We start from the raw sequence: 19,081 nt of genomic DNA on the forward strand, positions 1-19,081 counted from the left end.
GTTGACCAGAATGGTTCAGAAAATTCAAACATGTGCTCACACATCATGTTTAGTTATTATTTTAGAAGCAGAAGATGAAATTGAGTTACCTTAGGGCAAGCACCGTTCAGGGAGTTCCTACAGAAAAAATATTGATATTATAATTAGAGCATAAAGTAAACAAAGTTACACAACAAACACAAAAACTACATTCTACCTTGTTGTATCCCCTTTAGCTGCCAATTTCTGCTGTTCTTTCTCCTTCATCAGTCTCTGCTCCTCCTCCTCTGCCCTCCTTTTGCTCTCCTCTTCCTCCTTTCGTCTCTCCTCTTCTTTCTGTCTCTCTTCCTCCTCCATCCTTTTCCTCTCCTCCTCTAAACGCCTCCTCTCCTCTTCCTCTTCTCTCCTTTTCTTCTCCTCTTCCTCCCGCCTCCGCTTTTCCTCCCTAAGTTTGTGGCAGACGGACCGAGCGAGTTGTCCCCTGCGGTGTTTTTGCAGGACAACGGCAGCCAAGCGCAGGCGCAGGAAAGCGCGTCTCCAAAAGTGAGCACGGTAGTTCTTCTGGATGGTAACAACGCTGTACAGGACCCTCTTGTATTGTTTCCTATAAACAGATATATATATTTTAAAAAAAAGTCCAAAAGAACTGATGTTGACCTCAAACAATACATTTCTGTTATTCTGTCTAGCTACAAAAGAGCAGTACTTTCAGCAAACATAAAGGCTGAATTGAGTAACTGAAAGTAACTCTGTTTAAGTTTGACAATATTTCAGTTTTTGCGTGCTTTGAAAGTGCTGGCAGCCTTTTGAAAATGTCAGAGTTAAGGTAAGTTACATCTAACATCTCTGACAGACAAGTCCAAGTCAAGTTTCAAGAAGACAAGTACACATCAAGTCTCAAGTCTCTATTGACTTAAGCAAACACTTTCTCAACTAGTTTGCTAATAATGCTGCATTTATGCAAGCAGAATTCAATTCTGATACCATTTGCCCTTAATTTAATAAATAAGCACGTACCTTTTTTTTTTTTTAACTTTTTGAAGCATGTATATAAACTGTGTTGATTTGTATTTTTCTGGAACGTCATAAAGTGTGATATTTGTCTGATTTGAAATATAAATGTACTGAATGTATCAAACAAAGGGGTTTTTTAGTTTGTCTTGATCAATGACGTCATTAACAACTCAATTCCTGGACCATGTTTCTCAGTCAAGTCTGAAGCCTTTGTTCAAGGAGCTCAAACCTCCAAGTAGAACTAAATGCTATCATAACATGCTAAAGATGCTAATAATTTGTTTTCCATTTTTACAGCAACGGCACTCACGTGTGCATGACGTCACCTCTGCTCCTATTACAACTAATTAATGACCCCTCACAGAAGGACGGCTAGTGTATAAATAGCTTAAAGGCTGTTTTTGAAACTTCCTGTTTTATTGTTCTTTAAAAGGAACAGGTTTTAGGATAAAAAAAAAATCTGTTTTGGCAGGTCAAAGCTGTACAAAAACACACAATTCTGATTGGTGCATCTTTATTTCTGCTTCTCTGTTTAAATAAACTCCCTGGAAAGAAAAAGGCCTGTATGGCTGTGCCAATCCTCTGTGGACCGTTGTGTTTAGCATTGTGACTCAGCCCCAACACCCACACACAGCACACGTGCATTAGATGCATATAAACATGGACACGTCCAAACAGCACATAACTTTCTGGGGACCACACACGCACTCTGCTCTGACTCTGTGACCCCCAGTCTGACCTATCGTCCACTTTTATCACAGCATGTGCTTCCTCTGGTGTCAGGATGGCCTCTGTACTGATATAATGTTACGTGTAATAACACAAAGCCTGTACTTGTGTCTTTAGGGAACTTCCCAAGGCTCTGGCTTCAGCAAGAACAAGTCAGAGAGGAAGGAAACCCATAACCTGAATGCAGTCATCAGCCCCATTATATTCTCCCAGCAGAGCTTTTCGCAGTACTGTATGTAACCTTATATATGTCTGCATGCAGGTGGAGTACAGTTAGATTAAATGCCTAAGGGGCGTCTGCATATGCAGATGTTTAACAAGCATTGTGAATAGAAGAGAGTCGGGCTATGCAATTAGTCAAGTTTTGGTTAGATTCTTTTCAGTTTCTGCTCAAAAAGCATTTCTGTTTCCCTTTGATTTTCACCATGTTAAAATCCATTATAAAATTCTAAAGACTAGAGGAATTTATAAATATGTTGATGTGAGCTAAAGAAATCTGAGAGTTTGTTGAAGAACTAAGAGGTTTTACAGCATTTAAGCTGTCATCACACTTTTCCTCTTTTACCATGGAGGTTAACATATTGAAAAATGCAAGTTCTCTGGGTATGCAAAAAGTATGATACATCAAGTCTATAAAATATACATGTCACTTCTGCTGCACCTCCATTCTGTACAGTGCATGAATACTGGTGGGTCAATAAATTCACATTGTTGTATAGTGTTAAGTTATAGGTTATAGTACTTCTTTCTCCAAAGTGATCAGATAATAAATCAGAAAGTAGGTCAGGTTGTCAGTTGCACTTATTTTTACCAGTGAAAACTACATAACTTTTAAAAAGATATCCAAGCATCAGTTGAAAGCAAGTCAGTTATGTATCCATTCATAATGTCTTCCACTGCTTATACTTGTCTTTATACTGTTTGTCTGTTGGCTAGTTATTTCTTGTGTAAATGTTTTCTTTTGTTGATGTTATTATTATTTTTTAAAACTTTTTTTAATATAACTATATGTATGTGAGGTATTTAGTTTTTTCCCTTACTTGTCTTGGACAGAGAATGTAATTTAGCTATTGTGCTAATTCCTAGATGGCGATCCTGCCATAAATTGTGGTGATGTTGATTAATGTGCACCATCCTAATAAAAAAAAAAATTAATTAAATTCCAAAACTCCAGAGCTGCACAAAATGAAGAAAACATATAATTGTGATACCATTGCTGAATATTACTAAGCTGATATTAATCATCATACTCCTACAATTTCCTGGTTGCTTCCTTTGTTCGCATTATCAGAAAGTCTCATCACTTTCTGCTAAAGGCTGAGATGAAATAGCATCTCAGCCCCTGAAAAATGCATCTATCATGGGAAACAAGACCAAAAAAAGTCCATCCAACAAGCCAAATATTTCATTCACATGCAGAATTTTCATAACTGGAACTAGAAATATCATAGGGTACCAAATATTTCATCCAAACTTTGGATAGATAGATGGTTACTGGTTACTATAGATAGATTGGATAGATGGTTACTGTGCATTTATGCAGAAGTTTGGTCCTTTTATCCATTCTTTGACAAATAGCTCAGAAAAGTTGAATGGAGACCAGAAGTGTATTTTCAATTCTTCTCCCAGATTCTCATTTGGATTTGAGTCTGGACTTTGACTGGGTCACTCTAGCACAGTAAGAATTAAGCCGTTCCACTGTAGATGTTGCTCCGTATTTTTTAATGTTCTGCTTACAGTCCCAAGCCTTTTCCAGCCTCTATCAGGTTTACTTCCAGGATTTCCATCTACCTATCAACTCTGACCGGCCTCCGTGAACAAACGCATCCAGGCAGCATGATGTTGCCACCACCATGCCAGGACATTATGTATGTTGTGATCAGGATGAGTTGCAGTGTTATGAATACTTTCGCAGGGCAATGTTTATAGGTAACAACTTATTTTTTTGTTATCAACAAAACGTTTAGCTCCAGGATGCATTTTAGCAAGTATGATTATGTGATTATTCTAAATAAGAAGCATTTCAAATCAATTTCTCTCCTTTTGCTCCCTGGGACAGTAAAGTTAAACATTTTTTACTACATTGTATAAAATTAAGTGCTTTAGCTATGGTGTATGCTAATAGAATAAAGAACACCAACAACCATGTTATGTCACCAGGCTCTTAAAGCTCCATTCCCTCTAACTTTATAATTTAATTGTAACTAAAAAGATCCCAAATGAAGGCTCTTGAGAGAGAAAAAAAAAACCCAGATGTTCTGCAACAATGACTGGCTGTCCAGTAACTGGGCCATGTACTGCTCAGCAAGTCCACATAGCACGCATGTACATACAGGGAAGAGATAACTCTGCCAAAGCCATGTATGAAAGCACCTAATCCACCCTCCACCTCCCCCATGTGTACACACACACACATGCACGCAAACACATAAGCTGCATACCTCCACCACAAAACAAACACTGACAACTGCCGCTGCCACTCAGCAATTCAACCCCCCGTCCAATCACTCACCTTGCCACATAGCTGAGGATGTGGGCGCGGATTACCATGCCAGCCCTGCGCCGCACCTCTTCCCTCTCCTTCTCCAGCCTCTGCTCCAGCGCCTCCTTCAAGAACACCTGCAGGACGGGCAGCGCCACGGCCGACGTGGGGGTGACAGAGAGGCAAGATGGGGCGGGAGGGATGACAAAGAGGATGGGTTAGTTCCTACGCTTGATAAGCTTGTAAATAATAAAAAAAAAAGGGACAGGGGCCCACAGACATGTGAAGGGCCCCTGTTTTCTGTTGGTCTCTGCAGGAGGAAGCTGTGGTGCAGCTGTAGCTATCATGCAAGCTGGTCTTCCTGACTGCAGAGCAGAACAGGCAGGAAAACTGACTGACAGACTGCAGTGTTTCTGCTGCTGCAGAGCCTCATTGTGTTCGGGCGTCCTTCCTGAGCTTTCCTCTTCTGCTGCTACCGCTGCCTTGGTAGCTAGACTGACGTATGCAGGCAGAAAGGCATAGCAAACGGGGAGGGGAGAGGGAGGGATGAAGGGATATGAGGGGGAGGGATGGTGGCTGCTGTCCAGATAGAAAGCCACACCTCTCCTTGGTCTCATGAGGGAAGGAGAAAGAGTTTGAGTTAACCCTTCCCTCACTCCTGGAAACTTTTTTTTTCAACATTTTCACTTTTGGTGTAAGAGATTGGAAACCCTGTAACTTTGTCTGAGCTAAAACAGAGCTTATGTGGCCACTTTATTCCCCAGAAGAAGAGGTTCGGGTGGAGACATTCAAGTGTTTGTGTGTTTGTTTCCCAGATGTTCCACTTATCAAAGGATCCCACAGCTGCAGCTCTGCCCAACTCTGTGAAAGTTTGTGAGAGGAGGAAGCTTCCCCTTCATCCACATCCTTCCCCCGTCTGTAAAACAAACGGCTCTCAAACACATGCTCGAGCCAGCAAATATCAACGCTAGTCTCCTAATTCGGGGCACACAGCTTTCCCCTGGACACAATCAGTGCGTACATAATTACACACAGCTGGTTCCACCAGAAGGAAACATAGACCCTGTGCCTCGTTCCCACAAGCCACACAACATTACCCAGAAACCAGGAATAACATACTGCCACCAGAAACACGAACTCATGAGCTTAGCAACGTTGTGTCATACAGTGACTTGCAAAGGTATTGAGCTCTCTTGAGCCCTTTCACAGTTTTTACAACAAAAAACCTTAATGTATTGCAATGAGACATAACATTTAAGGAAGATATACATAGTTTTAAGCCTTTTTCTCAGTCAAAGTCTTGTAGTTGAAATTACTAAACCTTCTGCAGTAGGTCTGACTGTATCTATCATTCCCCGACTCAAAGATGAAGCTCCGCCCCAGTTTCAAGGCTTTTGCAGCCTCTAACAGGTTTCTTCCAGGATTAACCATTATTTAGCTCAATCTGACTTATCATGTGTTTCTGTGAAGTATTAGTTGTCCAAATTACAGTTATGTAGTACTTGGTGTTACTCTCTGACAAAGGTCTGCAACCTTTACAGCCTGAAGACCCATTTTTACTCTCAGGCCTGTCAAATAAAACATAATTAGAGCCAGAAATGTCATAAGACCTGTTAATAAAACCTGAGTTTGTTATATTTAAATTTAGAAACCACAGCTGCCTGGTTCTTAGTAACTTTTAGCCAAAGTTATTAAGAGTCATCTTGGAAGGTCCAAAGAGCCATTTGGGCCTGGTTTATGACAATACATCCTAATAAAACACACTGTTGGTTGTGTTTGGAATGAATGAGTTCAAGTAGTATGAATACCTTAGTGAGGCAATGTTACCTTAGGGTTCAGCCACCTCCTCTGGGTGAGTGTGTGTGATTTAATTTACACTGGCATCTGCACATTAGCGGTCAAGCATCAGTTATGTATTCAAAGCGAGCTGTACATATGGCTCGCATCATTTTTCATGTCTCACCATGTGTTTCGGCCTGCCATGTGTGCAGGCTGACACTGTTCACAGCATGCTAGCCAAATGAGATATTACAAGAAAAGTGTCCAAAAGGGAAACGGCAAATCTGAAAAGTCTCAGCCACGCAGGAACCACAACTGAGGGCAGGAAGGAACTGGGGGTCAGATGCGGGTTTAGCTGATTTCAAAAGAACTCCATAAAAGCTGTTTTCTTCATAACTTCTCTTGACTTTGTGCAGCCTGATTGAACGAGTTAGTTAAAGGCGATCTTTCTTTGAAATAAAGAGGCGAATGAGCTTCAGATTGCAATGCAGAGCTATTAAAACTCTTCAAAAACAAGGGCACGAAGCATGTCGTGACTGTAAGTCTGCCTCGATATTACTCACACGGACAGTTGTTTGTTTAATGCACAGCTCGGTGAGTGTGTCAAGGGGAAAACATCGCAGCTCCTGCAGGATTGTCTCGTGATTACAGTAAGTCCTTGTCTGACTCAGGATTTTTCTTTTAGGAGGAGGAAGTTGTCACCAAGACTCAGACAAATCTTTGGGACACGAGTCAGAGACCGTGGTGCCCATTAACAGTTTAGGAGTGACAGAAAGCTCAGCTTGGTCTCAAAGGTTTGCAAACTCAAACATTCTTGATTTTTCTTTTTTTGGCAAAACGTGGCTTGTTTATGCACTCGGTGTATAAAAAAGCTCTCTAACAAGGTGTTTGTCAAGTGAGTTGCTAACCGAATAGTATTCTGTGGCCTTCTGTGGTCTTAAAGAAAAACATAAACTGACTTTCTAACATCTCCCTGAGCCTATCCAGTTAAACTTTCCCATCCATATTTGAGAAACCAAAAACCTAGAAAGTTGATATTTTCTTTCTTGGCTAAAGAGAAAATAATTTGAAACATTGAGCTGCGGTGTTGTTTGTGGTTACTAGAAGTACCCAGGGCATGAATCTACTACAAGTCACTCCAAATTGACAAAAAAAGAGAGAAAAAAACAACAAGTCATGGCATGTTTTTATAAGTGTGTGTATAGGAGCTGCACCTTTGTCTTCCCCAGCTGCCACTCTTTCTTGGTGTTATCATGAAGGTTGAGTATTTCCAAACAGCAAGACTTCTCTTCTGCCGAGAGGGTTTTGTTTTTGTGGATCATTTTGTACCTGTGAAAACACAAAAACATGAAGAAAATATTTTTGATTGCCTTTATTTTAAAATAAAATCTATATCCTTTTTCAATGGTATAACTATACAATAAGATCAGAGTAAGTAAAAACAATGACAAAGTGACACAATGTAGTAAAAATTAGATACATTTTAAACAAAATTTGATGGAAACTTTTTAGGGTTAAACAGAAGTCATTCTTTCTAAAAAAAAAATGATGCCTTACATTTATGATCCCAATTAAATTACAGCCTTATCTGAAGCATAAAGCAAAAATAATTATTCTGTCTTTGATAGTTAGATAATTTTTATATTATGGTGTCTAAATTGTATTTGAAAGTACAATTTCAACTACAATAATTGTTGGCAGCCTCAGTGAAAGCACTTTCTATCAGGCACAGGCCAACATCATCACAGATTCTTCAGCTGGTATAAAGTACAAATACTGTTTTATCTCAAACCCACCTGACACGTTTGTTTTGAACAAAATAAAAGGGTTGCAGTTAAAGTAACAGGAGCGTTTAGCAAATCTTATACATTTACATTTGTGCTATTTGTTTAATTTCTATTAGCAAATATAGCTGCACAGTCTGAGAGGGGCTTACTTCTGGTTTTCCTACCTGCTGAAAAAGTCTTTAAATGTTCTGCGGACGGGGAATCCAGCCTTTCGAATCTTTACAGTTTCCAGCATCCCAGAATATCGCAGCTGGTTCAACACGACATCTGGGTCGAACTGATTAGCCTTCTGCCAGAGACAAACAAACAAGAAGAATGACTTTTTAATTCATGTCCAGTGATTGGAGCACCAATAACTCTGTTTTATGATGTCATTTTAATAGAAAAGGGGTGAAGAGCAAATGCACAGCTGGTGTTTAAGCATGCAGACATGTCATCTTTTAAATATAACCTTCATCTCTGAGTGCAGCTAAAGAAAGTTATGACACAGCTAAACACTGCAGGCAACACCCACTCAAACAACCTCTCTGGTGAGTCAAGCTTAACTTGAACTAGAAAGTAAATGACCACAAAGAGCTCTATCATTTAACATTAACAGTCGGGTTACTGAAAAGAAACACAAACATCGCCAGATGGGAAACCTGAGCTCTGTTAGGCAAGACCTTGGAGCCTGGGGGGCCTTTTTTCTTCCTGGAATCCTCAACAGCGTTGTTACCAATAATCCTCAGGCCTGCTTATCGCTGAAGATCTGCCATATCTGCTGCCTCTCTTTGGAGGCCGGCAGATCACTTGTGTCCACATGAAGGCCATATATCACACAGAGGGCCCACACAATTCTTCTACATGTCAGTCTAATTACAGACCAACACTTGTTAGCATGGAAATTTGCATCTTAACCCATTTAATCCCACCGGCAACAATTGTTGCCAGACATTTCTTCTAACTTCTGGAAGCTCTAGAACAATTGTTTGAATCTTTATGTATCTAAAATATTTCTGAACACTCTTGTAGCCATTCTTTGTTATAATAGGCTATGCATGTCATGATTTTTCTTATTTCTTTACATGTATAAATAGGCCATATTTGTGTTATTCAGACTATGCAGTTTCCCACCGACAATTGTTGCTGAGTATAAAGTCTACATTTTCACTAACATAACCAACATAAAATGTAATAATTCATAAATATCATGTGTTAGGAAGGGCCAAGGATGGAAATGCATGTTCTTATTTTGCAGGAAAATATTGAGAATAAACGGATTAAGGTCCTCATTGTCGCCCTTTGATTTCTTAACTTCTCTGTGGAGGATTGAGGGAGCTGAAAGAAGAACGTCATGTTGATTTGAAAGCATAAAAAACGAGCCGTTGCGACAACGTTTTTTTCCAGCATGTAAATCACACAAACGCGCACTTTCCATTTGTGGGTCTACATAAATTTGCATGCTTGTCATTCTGTCGCAGGGCAGGATTAACAAATTAACTGCCTGCTTCATCTTGACCACCCAGAGCAAGATAAAGCAACATGAGGCAGGGACAATGACAAGGAGGTGTGTTTCAGAGAGCAGAGAGGTGGACACTGAAAAAGGACGAGACAAAACAGGAAGAGAACATGCAGAACGATATGCAGGCCAATCAGCAGAACATCAACTACAGCCGTCACCTCTGACTTCTGGATAAAAAGATACAGTGGGAGAAATGAGTATTTGCACCAAAGAAGAAGTCGTATGTTAGTAGCGAATATCTACAGCTAAACAGTAACTCTACTTTTGAGTGAGAAAATCTTATTTGTGGTCGTAGCCATCAGAGCACAGAGGCTGAAGCACAAATATGAGCTCTGGGTGCAGGGGGAGCTATGAATAGCACCAAGGAGGTTTAACTTCACATGCGACCTTGACAAGACCTGGCAGAGATTCAAACTTTTTTTTTCCTGTCCAATGAAATTTGCATGACTTACCTTGTCCATGTTTGGTTTGATGCAGCGTACAAAAAAAGGATTAGAGGCACTCAATGTGGCCATCAGGGAATGGAGAGAGTCCTGAAAGACATTGGCGCAAAGACAGTAAAAAACAAAACTTGTACTTGTAGGTCAATAAAAAAAAAACTCAGGGTAAAGTTGAAATTTTTCTTCTGTTTCTACATTCTATACACAATTTTAGTTACAAATCACCTGGGAATTATTAAATTGTTTTACCAATGTATTCAAATTAAAAGTACAGTAAAACCTTAAATGTACTGCCTTCATGCGAGTCAGTTTTAAAAGAAGTACTGACAGCTTCTCGAAAACCAGTATATGTGTCCCTCAAAGTGTCAGTCTTTTGCATCTCTGTTTCCTTCAACCTGTTTCCTTGTTCCTGCTATTTTAATGTGAAGGATATAGAAATCTAAGTATATGCAAGAAATGAAAAGATAATAGCATTTTTATTTCACCTATGTATATCTAAATTTACTTTTTTATGAGAGAAACATGGACAAATACACACTCTGAGGAGCCTTGAACCACCCAGACTTTTCTCAGTACGGCAGACACTGGGTCTCCAGCAGCTGAGTGTGACTGGCCCCTGGTTGGCCCCTCTCTGCCCAGCCGTCAAACCTAATCCCCTGGATTTTTGGACCTGTATGCCAGGGCGACCTGCCAAATCCTTGCTTGCTCGCTGTAGTTAGGACGTGTTTAAACGGAGTCCTCTGTAGCATCCCCTCCTCCACACATCAACAGCTTACAGCTCCAGTTTTCCCTCCAATTCATCATCCATCATCCTCAGTTGATACTAAACAGATACCCTTCTCCTCCCCCTCTGTGTGTTTTACTTCTCCTTATTGTACAATGATAAAGAAATATATGACCATCAGAGTTTTCTGGCCCATTTTATGTCTTGACATGCCAGTAAAAATTTTAACTGAGTTAAATGTTTCTGTAAAACCCTTAAATTACAGAATTAAAAACATGTTTTCTAGCCTATATTGTGAAACAGCATTTGCCTCCTTTTTCATATCCATCAACTAAGTTTTACTAAAAGCTTTTTTGAAAGGATAATTTTCTCCTTCTGCCGAATAAACTATACACAGCAACATCTGAAAAAGTAATTTCAAAGAGACATTGCCAAAATGGGTACTTATTTTTGAAAAACTAATCATTCAAAAGTAAAGAAAAAAAAAGCGAACACTAGAGAAGTATGAAATGGTTGTGGAGTGAAATGTAGCAGCTAGAATAAACTGAAATGCTCACATAGTATTTACAACTTCGTTTTTAATTTCTTATTTGGGCATGCTATGACTTTGTGTTTAAACACCCCAGTGGAAGTAACTTTGAGTCTTTTTTGCTCAGCAACAACTTCCACATCAAAGATTGTTGTGGTTAGGGTGTTCTGGTCAAGTCAAGTCGAGTTTATTTGTATAGTACATTTCAGCGACAAGGCAGTTCAAAGTGCTTTACCTCATAAAAACATCATACAGTCATCAATGATGAAACAAGCAATAACCGTTACGTTTTGTCATTTTTGATGATGGCATTTTGTCAAATGCCATCATCAAAATAATCAAGCAAAAACACATCAAATATGTTGATCAGTTTTCCAGGTACTGCAAACCAAAGGCCACTCTAAACGTGGATTTTAAACCTTGATTTCGGCTGTTTTGCAGTTTTCTGGAAGTTTGTTCCAGATTTAGAAGCTAAATGCTGTTTTTCCATTTTTACTTCTGATTCTTGGGATGCAGAGCAGACCAGAACCAGAAGACTGTAGTGGTTTGGAAGGTTGATTCAATAACAACAGTTCTGTAAGTCTTCTCTGTGAGCTAAAGGCAGCCAGTGTAAGGACTTTATAACAGGGGTGATGTGCTTTATCCTCGTAGTTTTAGTGAAAACATGAGTAGCAGCGTTTTGTTCAGCTGCAGCTGTTTGATTTTTTCGGCAGACCTGTGAAGACACTGTTGCAGGAATCGATGCAACTAAAGATAAATGCTTGGATGAGTTTCTCTAGATCTTGCTGCAACAATAGTCCTTTATTGCCAAAAATGTTCTTCTAGTAGGATATAGAAGACTGACTTTGTAACTGTCTTTGTGTGATTCTGAAGCTTCAGGTCTGAGTCCATCACTACATGTGGATTTCAGACCTGGTCACTAGTTTCTAGCTGTAATTACTGAAACTGCGTGCTGACTCTGGATCCTTCCTCTTTGGGTCCAAAATTATAATTTAAGTTTTGTTTCTGTTCAGCAGATCTGTGATTAGGTCCAGCCAAAATGAACATGAATTAGTCCCAGTCCCCAAATTCTTGGTGCATCATTACAACATGTTTCTTGTCAATGTGCTGAGAAAATACCACAGATATGAAAAAGTTATCCAGTGCCTTATCCAGCTGTCTCACCCTGAACTGAGAGCTGACGGTGGGTTTCCGACGAGCTGTCCCCATCTTCAGAGTCTCGTCTCCACTTCTGCTGCCAACTCGTTCAAAGAGGTCATAGATGAAGTCGAGCCTGAAGGCGCAGCAGAAGACGACCGGCAGTCAAAGAAACTCGTTCATGCCAGCTGATTGCATTGGTGTACCAGTATGCAGGATACAAACGAGGACATGTGCTTACCTGCTGTCTTTGAGGATGAACAAAATGTCATCTCTGAAAGTGTCTCTATTCTTCTCCAAGATTCCCCGCACATCATACAGCACCTTCACAATGACATAACAAAAGATGGTAGGAATAGTGACAGAAGCAACTTAAAAATATAATAATGATAATAACCACCAGAAACACCAGATTTGTCCTGGTGCAGACAAATTTTGCAACAGAAAATTATAAAGTCAGTAACTAAGCTGAATATACATAAAACCATAAAGCTTTTAAAATTATAATAATAAAACTACTTGGCATCACAATGTGGAGGGAGCTTGCATAGAGTTTGCATAATGTTCAGGGCAACTCTGACACACCTTGTGATGATAACTGCTTTCATGCAGAATTACCTTTTCTGACCAATAACTAAAGCACTGAGAAGTTAGAGTTTTTCTACTGTTGTCATAAAAATGCATAAAGTACATCTGTTTTTTAGAAGAGGATTCACATGTAACCTCAGTCTAGCATGCAAACACAAATGGTTTGAGTTGTGATTCACCTCAAGGCCTAATGGAGTGCTGTGCAACTTGTCACGGTTTGAGTCATTTTAACTTTCATCAAGACGTTCCTACACTCACCTTTCTCCACACCAACACACTTAGTATGAGCTCTCTAGATACTCTGTTTGTTTACTGAAAATAAAGGCGCAAGTCTCATATTATATGCAAAAAATGTGGGTTATTTGCATATTATACATGCCTCATTTCTCTTCATGTTAGTTTTCTTTGGGGGGAGGGAAGCGCATTTGCAAGCCTGGAGGGTCTAGCAGATCCAAACATGATGAAACGTGTACACATAAATCACAGAGGCACTAATTTATTTAATATACACTGCTGTTTAAAAGGGAAACACTAATAGATTTATGTTTTGTGTCAGTTCCAATATGTTCTCTGGCACAAAATCAGAATTTTACTATAAAACCAGTTCACTGAAAGTAAAGCACATTTTAGTGAAATAACCATGGCTGCAGTAACTACTAGAGCCTTTACAAAAATACATTTACATGTTTATTTGCAGAAAAGTATTTTCAAAGATGCAGTTTTGGTGTTTTACTAAAGCATTAACACTGATTGTACTTGTTCAAATTCTGCCACATTGCAACCACAAACATTTATATATTTTATGGGATTTTTTTTACTTGCTCAACAAGAATGATAAAAATTATAGTTGAGTGTCAACTGGTGTATGTCTACCAGTTTTGCATATAGAGAAACTGCAACTTTGACTCATTTTGCAAAAAGATCAATGGAATTGCCTGGAGAGCATCTCTGAAAAGAAGTTCATGGTTAGACTTTGACTGGACCATCTTATGACATTTAATGTTTTGATCTTGCTATCCTACTGTTGCTTTGGCTACATGTTTAAAGTATTGCTGTCCTGGTGAAAGGTCAACCCAAACATTAGTCTCTTGTAACATTTAATATGCCGAGCAAAAGCAAACTTACAGTTTCATTTTGTGGATGATCTGTTCTGGGTGATGTGGAGGTGTTAGTTATTTGGCAAACAAAACATTTTGCATGTTGGCCATTGAATTTGCTCTGATCTTATCTGACCAGAACACCTTCATACATATGTTTGTTGAGCCACTGCAGTAGAGGTCAACTGAAAACAAGACATCTTATTGTTTACTTTTAATGCTTTTCTTCTTTATTTTTTGCAATAAAAGGCAGATATGTGGAGTTATAGTCAATAATTATTATTTGATACAGTTGGTGCATAAATGTGGATCTCTTAAGCGCCTCCATTGACTCAACCTTTTAGAAATAAGGTCAATTTTGCAGCTAATTGATTTCCCTGGATGGTATTTAAGGCCATCGGAATTAAGTTACTTGAATTCAGATGTACACCAAACGTTCCATGTGTAATTTTTCTTACATTTTTGCCTCTATCTTGATAAAAACACTGGAAACACCAGCCTGGTCTGGCCTTTTGTATCTCAACTAAGCCTGCCCATGCCTGGCTACTGATCGTTTTGCGCTGAAGAGATGCTGTCTGAGGCAGGAGTCATAAAACCAGTCTTTAAAAAGCACAATCCTATCTAATCTCTGCATTTGCTCCCTTTTGTTCCTGATCATTCTCCTCTTACTCCTCCTTTCTTCACTTTCACCAGGGGCATTGCCTGTATTAATGCCAGCCCAGGAAGAAGATGATGACGGTGAAAGTTTTTATCCTGAATCAGGAAAAAAAAAAAAAAAAGACAGCAGAGGAGGAGTGAGACACCGACATCCTGGAGAAGATTTTGGCAAAGAAACCCGCTCTGTTCATCCAGCAATTACCTCACTTCCACTAAACGTTGAATCCACAAAGAAAAAGACAGTGATGTGTGTCTTTGTGTGTTGGTGCAAGAGTCGTTAATCACCTCTCCTGCATAGTGCTTGATGCCAAACTGGTGGTCAGTCACTCTGGGCTTCACATAGTATGGGTTTGTCTGGGAAGAAAAGACAAGAAGACAAGATTTCTTTTATCCATTAAGTCCATGTCTGTCTAACGAGCTGATTAGGAGAGACAGAACTCTGGGTCCTCCAAGAGTTCAGCAGACATTTTAATGACCCAGAAGGATGCAGCCAACACAACTGTTTCACTGTATTTTCTATTAACTATTTTTTTAATAATCTTTTACAGCGAATTTTTTCCCATCATAGCTTGATTTCTCAAGCTTTAGAAACTAAGAGTTTTGTTCTCTTATACAAAGTTTGTTCATTTTTTTTTAGGTTTTGGATTTCTTTAAGTTTACAGTGGTTAAATATGGGCTGGCTGATTTAAAGTGCTGGTCAGAAGTTTACATACACTCCTCTAAATATTCTTATTGCCATTATTATAAAATAGGTCCAGTCTTTTTTCTTCTCTGATCACAAAACCTATCCAGCCACAATTATCTCAGGTCCTTGTCGATAAAGTGTGACAACAAACTAAAAAATATGGGTTATTGTGTGAACACATAATAAATTCAAAGTTGTTCACACAATTTTTGATTTTAAAAAATGGCTGAAGCTGTATGTTGTGTAATTACTCCACCTTGAAAATGACATTTTAAAATGAATCATTGAAGCCCCAGGATAAATTAAGTTCGTCCCTGTTATGTTTGTGTTTAAACCTCCGACCAGGATTGTATCATACAATAATCTCGCATTTTAAATGTTTTTCTCCTTGAGTGAGAGGAAATTTTAAAAAGTCTAACAAAATTAAAACACCGACACAGGGCTGAGACCTCAGGGAGAGCTCAGTGGGTCCTTACAGTTCTTTCCATTTAGTCACAAAAATGTTCTGAGAAAGGCCTTTTCTCTCCCTGCACACAAAGCTCATCAGAGCTGGAGAATGGCTGATCAGATTTCAGCATTGTTGTGTGTAAAAGCGTGTAGGGAGGGGTTTGCACAAGGTACAACAAAGACTTTTCAGCTCAGCAGGCGAATCACTGGCCAGGATGGAGGTTTAACCCCTTCAGGACGCCAAATGAACTCCCTTCAGCTTCCGTGGACAGAACCAGGTAGATCCTTTTGCTCTTCAGCTGTTTGAGTTCAGAGATAAACTCTGATCTTAGCTGTGTGGACTTACTGCATGTCGGCTGTGCAATTTCTCCAGAAGGGTGTAGTCCGTGCCTTTGGGGAAGCGGCTCTCCTCGTTGATAAGAGCCAACATGCCCAGTTTCTAAAGCAGACACAGACATAAGAAAGACAGTCATGATCAAACTAGTTGTAATCCTAGCATCTGGCAACTTACATTATAGCAATACCAGAAGGAAACTGTTCTTTTTCTTCTTCAATGGTTTGATTTATATTTTTATGTGCACAAAATCTCACTAATACCACAGAAATAATATAAATGAAGCAACACAAATGTGAGGAATGCGCAGAAATAAAATAGCTACATTGTTCCCAGCCTTTGCAAACACTCAGTTTCAGCATAATTTCTATCTCTGGTGGTAAAATAACAATTGTTGTCGTGTTTTACATCAACCCTACCTCCAACCACCGACTGGTGTGTATTACTGTAAAAACAACATGCAAACTGAGACTCCATAATGATAGACTGTGAGAAGGGAGTCAGTGTATGTAAGCACAGAGTGGCGTCTGGGTCGGCCCGCACCGCCATGGCGGGCGGTTAGCGGTCGGTCCCCACGGTGACTGTGCTTTCTCACGTTCAAACTGCTTTACCTTCTCTATGAGATCCAGACACTCGGCATTATCCATCCAGTCTATGGCTTCCCACTGGATCCCCTCCCTGTCAGAAAACACACACACACACATACCATGTATATATACAAAAAAAAAAACAAAAGCAAAAGGACATAAAGGCTGTGTTATCCAGCATCACATGTGGTGAAATGAGCTGCTGGTCTTTTATACTAGAAAACAACTGGCTGAGGAAGAAACTGAGTCTGTTCCAAAAGCCTGGTCGTTCACCCTGACGACACCCACCTTCAGTTTAACTAACGGCTCTGTCTTGCTCTTGTTTTATGTTCAAATGATGTGTATCTGTGCGCTATGTTTTGACCTGTTGTACTCCAGCTGCTCCAGTGAGAAGATGTGCTTGTTGAAATACTCCTGGAGTTTCTCGTTGGCGTAGTTGATGTTAAACTGCTCGAATCGGTTCACCTGCCGGTCAGAAAAATCTCATTTAAAGCAAATCAGTTCAGATTCAAATTAAACCTAAATATTACAACCAAAACCTTTATGTATTTTATTGTGCTTTTATGTTGATAGACCAACTGCAGGTATGAAAGGGAGAAGAAGTAGTACAACAACAATTTTCAAATGTGTATTTGTATTCAATCCTCTGACGTTAAAAGATTAAAATCTGTGTCCATTCTTATCTACAAAAGCACTTCAGTGTTTTTTAACACTGCTTTTCAAGTCTTACCACAAATACGCTCTGGTCAAACATCTGATAGTTCACCCTAACGTGGACTTTGACTGGGCCAAATATTGATTTCTGAACTCTTCCTGAGTGAAAACATTAGTATTGTTGTTTATAAACGAATATGAACTTGCTTGAGGTCTGAAAGCACTTGAATCTTTTTCGTTATTTTCACCATTTGTCAAAATACAAAATTTTTGCTTGGAATTTCAGAGACATGTTGTCAGTAGTTCATAGAATGAAAAAAAAAAACAATGTTAATTTTGCTGGCAATTTTACAGACATCTGACCACTTTCACATGTTTGACTTCTCGGAAATTGGAAGCAGAATTTCTTATGATGTTCTTTCAAAAATGGCTTTCCTAATGTTACTCTTCCATGAAGGTAAGATTCCAGGAGTTCAGGGCTAATAGTTATCTTGTTGTTTAATCTAACCCTGCATCAGACTTCTCCAAAACCTTCTTCCTGACCTATCTGGTCTTCATTCAGCTGTTTGTTCATCAATGTTCTCTAACAAACCTCTAGGCACTTCACAAATCACCTCACCTCAAAGTTCTCAAAGCCAAAGATATCTAGGATGCCGATGGATTTGAAGTTGTCTTTCCCTTTGATCTTCTGGTTGATCCTCATTATGATCCAGGAGAAACACTGAGAATAAAGAGCCATGGCGACAGAGTCCCGCGAGTCCACCGCCTGTAGATGATAACACAAAGCGATAACAGATACAATGAACGCCACACAATGCATTTTTCACAGGAAAGAGAAGACTTTGTAGACAGCGTTGCAAAACAAGATGAAAATCAGCACGGAGAAGATGTTTAATTAGTTCTGTCAGATGGTGGTGGAGTAGATTAAAACAGTGATTTGTTGAACTGATGATGTGTGAGGCCTCTGTGCTGTGGCCACAGAGCAAACAAAGGTTTGGAGACAAAGGGGAGTTGTGGCAGCGTTTGTCTGATGTCTGTTGTCACAACAGAGACTGTTTATTGCCTACATATCTAAGTAGTGACACACAGCAGGTATGTTCTACTATTCAATAAATAACTAAGACATTCAGAGAAATTCATTAGTAAGCTTTCATAATTCCCTTCAGTTCTTTCAGTCTAACAAAAGTTAAACTCCTTCACAACTTTAACCCTTTAACACCGAACTTTTTGCCTCCGAACAAAGGTTTGAGGCCTTCACAGAGTAGCTGGATTTGAACTGAGATTAAAGTACACCATGAAAGCAGGACTCTCCTAATCATGAATCATCCGAAGATAAATGGTTTTGGTGAGTTTTATTTAGGAGAAGCACAGTAATGAGGGCTGAATACAAAAAGCAAGCAACATTTTTCAGGTTTGTTTTTGTAGCGGAATGTGAAAGCCACATATAGATTTCCTTCCATTTCACATTTATGCACTACTTCACATTAAACTTTCACCTAGATTCCAAATAAAATACATTATAGTCGTGATGTTGCAAAATATTAAAAGGTAATAGGGGTAGAAATGCTCTTTGCACTAAAGCAACACAAGAAGTTGGAAGCGCCCTTGCAAGCAATTCTCCCCAAAAGGTTTTCATATTTTCCATACCAGGCCTCTACCATTCCTGTTTTCTTTTTCCTAACCACAATATGAACTGTATGAGAACATTGTAAAATGTAAAAAAAAAAGCACAAAAAGCAGACAAAAACAAAACAACCCCTAAATTAGATTAAACCCACAGTCCAAAATCTGATTATCCTCAGGTTCATTGAACCTCTCAGTCAAACTCCATCCATGCACAAACAAAAAGCTTGACCTTCCCACTTATACTTCCTGCACAGGTATTGTGCTGGAACTGAAAGTAAAAACAAAACAGTGGTGGTGTGTACTGT

General features: G+C 39.3%; 1 protein-coding gene across 3 annotated transcripts in view; it reads right to left on the minus strand.

The window, feature by feature from the left end:
- myo10l3 (myosin X, like 3) overlaps window positions 1-19,081 on the minus strand; it is a 69,957-nt gene that overhangs the window by 13,355 nt on the left and 37,521 nt on the right. For all 3 annotated transcript variants that reach the window (XM_028023022.1, XM_028023021.1, XM_028023020.1), the window contains exons 12-24: window positions 17,770-17,916; window positions 16,861-16,961; window positions 16,521-16,587; window positions 15,922-16,014; window positions 14,729-14,797; window positions 12,343-12,425; window positions 12,129-12,237; window positions 9,724-9,804; window positions 7,935-8,059; window positions 7,198-7,312; window positions 4,235-4,341; window positions 197-583; window positions 90-117 (exon numbers count right to left, since the gene is read on the minus strand). In XM_028023022.1, the coding sequence (XP_027878823.1) occupies window positions 90-117; window positions 197-583; window positions 4,235-4,341; window positions 7,198-7,312; window positions 7,935-8,059; window positions 9,724-9,804; window positions 12,129-12,237; window positions 12,343-12,425; window positions 14,729-14,797; window positions 15,922-16,014; window positions 16,521-16,587; window positions 16,861-16,961; window positions 17,770-17,916 (1,512 nt within the window). The remainder of the gene's footprint in view (window positions 1-89; window positions 118-196; window positions 584-4,234; window positions 4,342-7,197; window positions 7,313-7,934; window positions 8,060-9,723; window positions 9,805-12,128; window positions 12,238-12,342; window positions 12,426-14,728; window positions 14,798-15,921; window positions 16,015-16,520; window positions 16,588-16,860; window positions 16,962-17,769; window positions 17,917-19,081) is intronic.

Source organism: Xiphophorus couchianus, chromosome 7, assembly GCF_001444195.1.
Source record: "Xiphophorus couchianus chromosome 7, X_couchianus-1.0, whole genome shotgun sequence".
Classification (NCBI taxonomy): domain Eukaryota; kingdom Metazoa; phylum Chordata; class Actinopteri; order Cyprinodontiformes; family Poeciliidae; genus Xiphophorus; species Xiphophorus couchianus.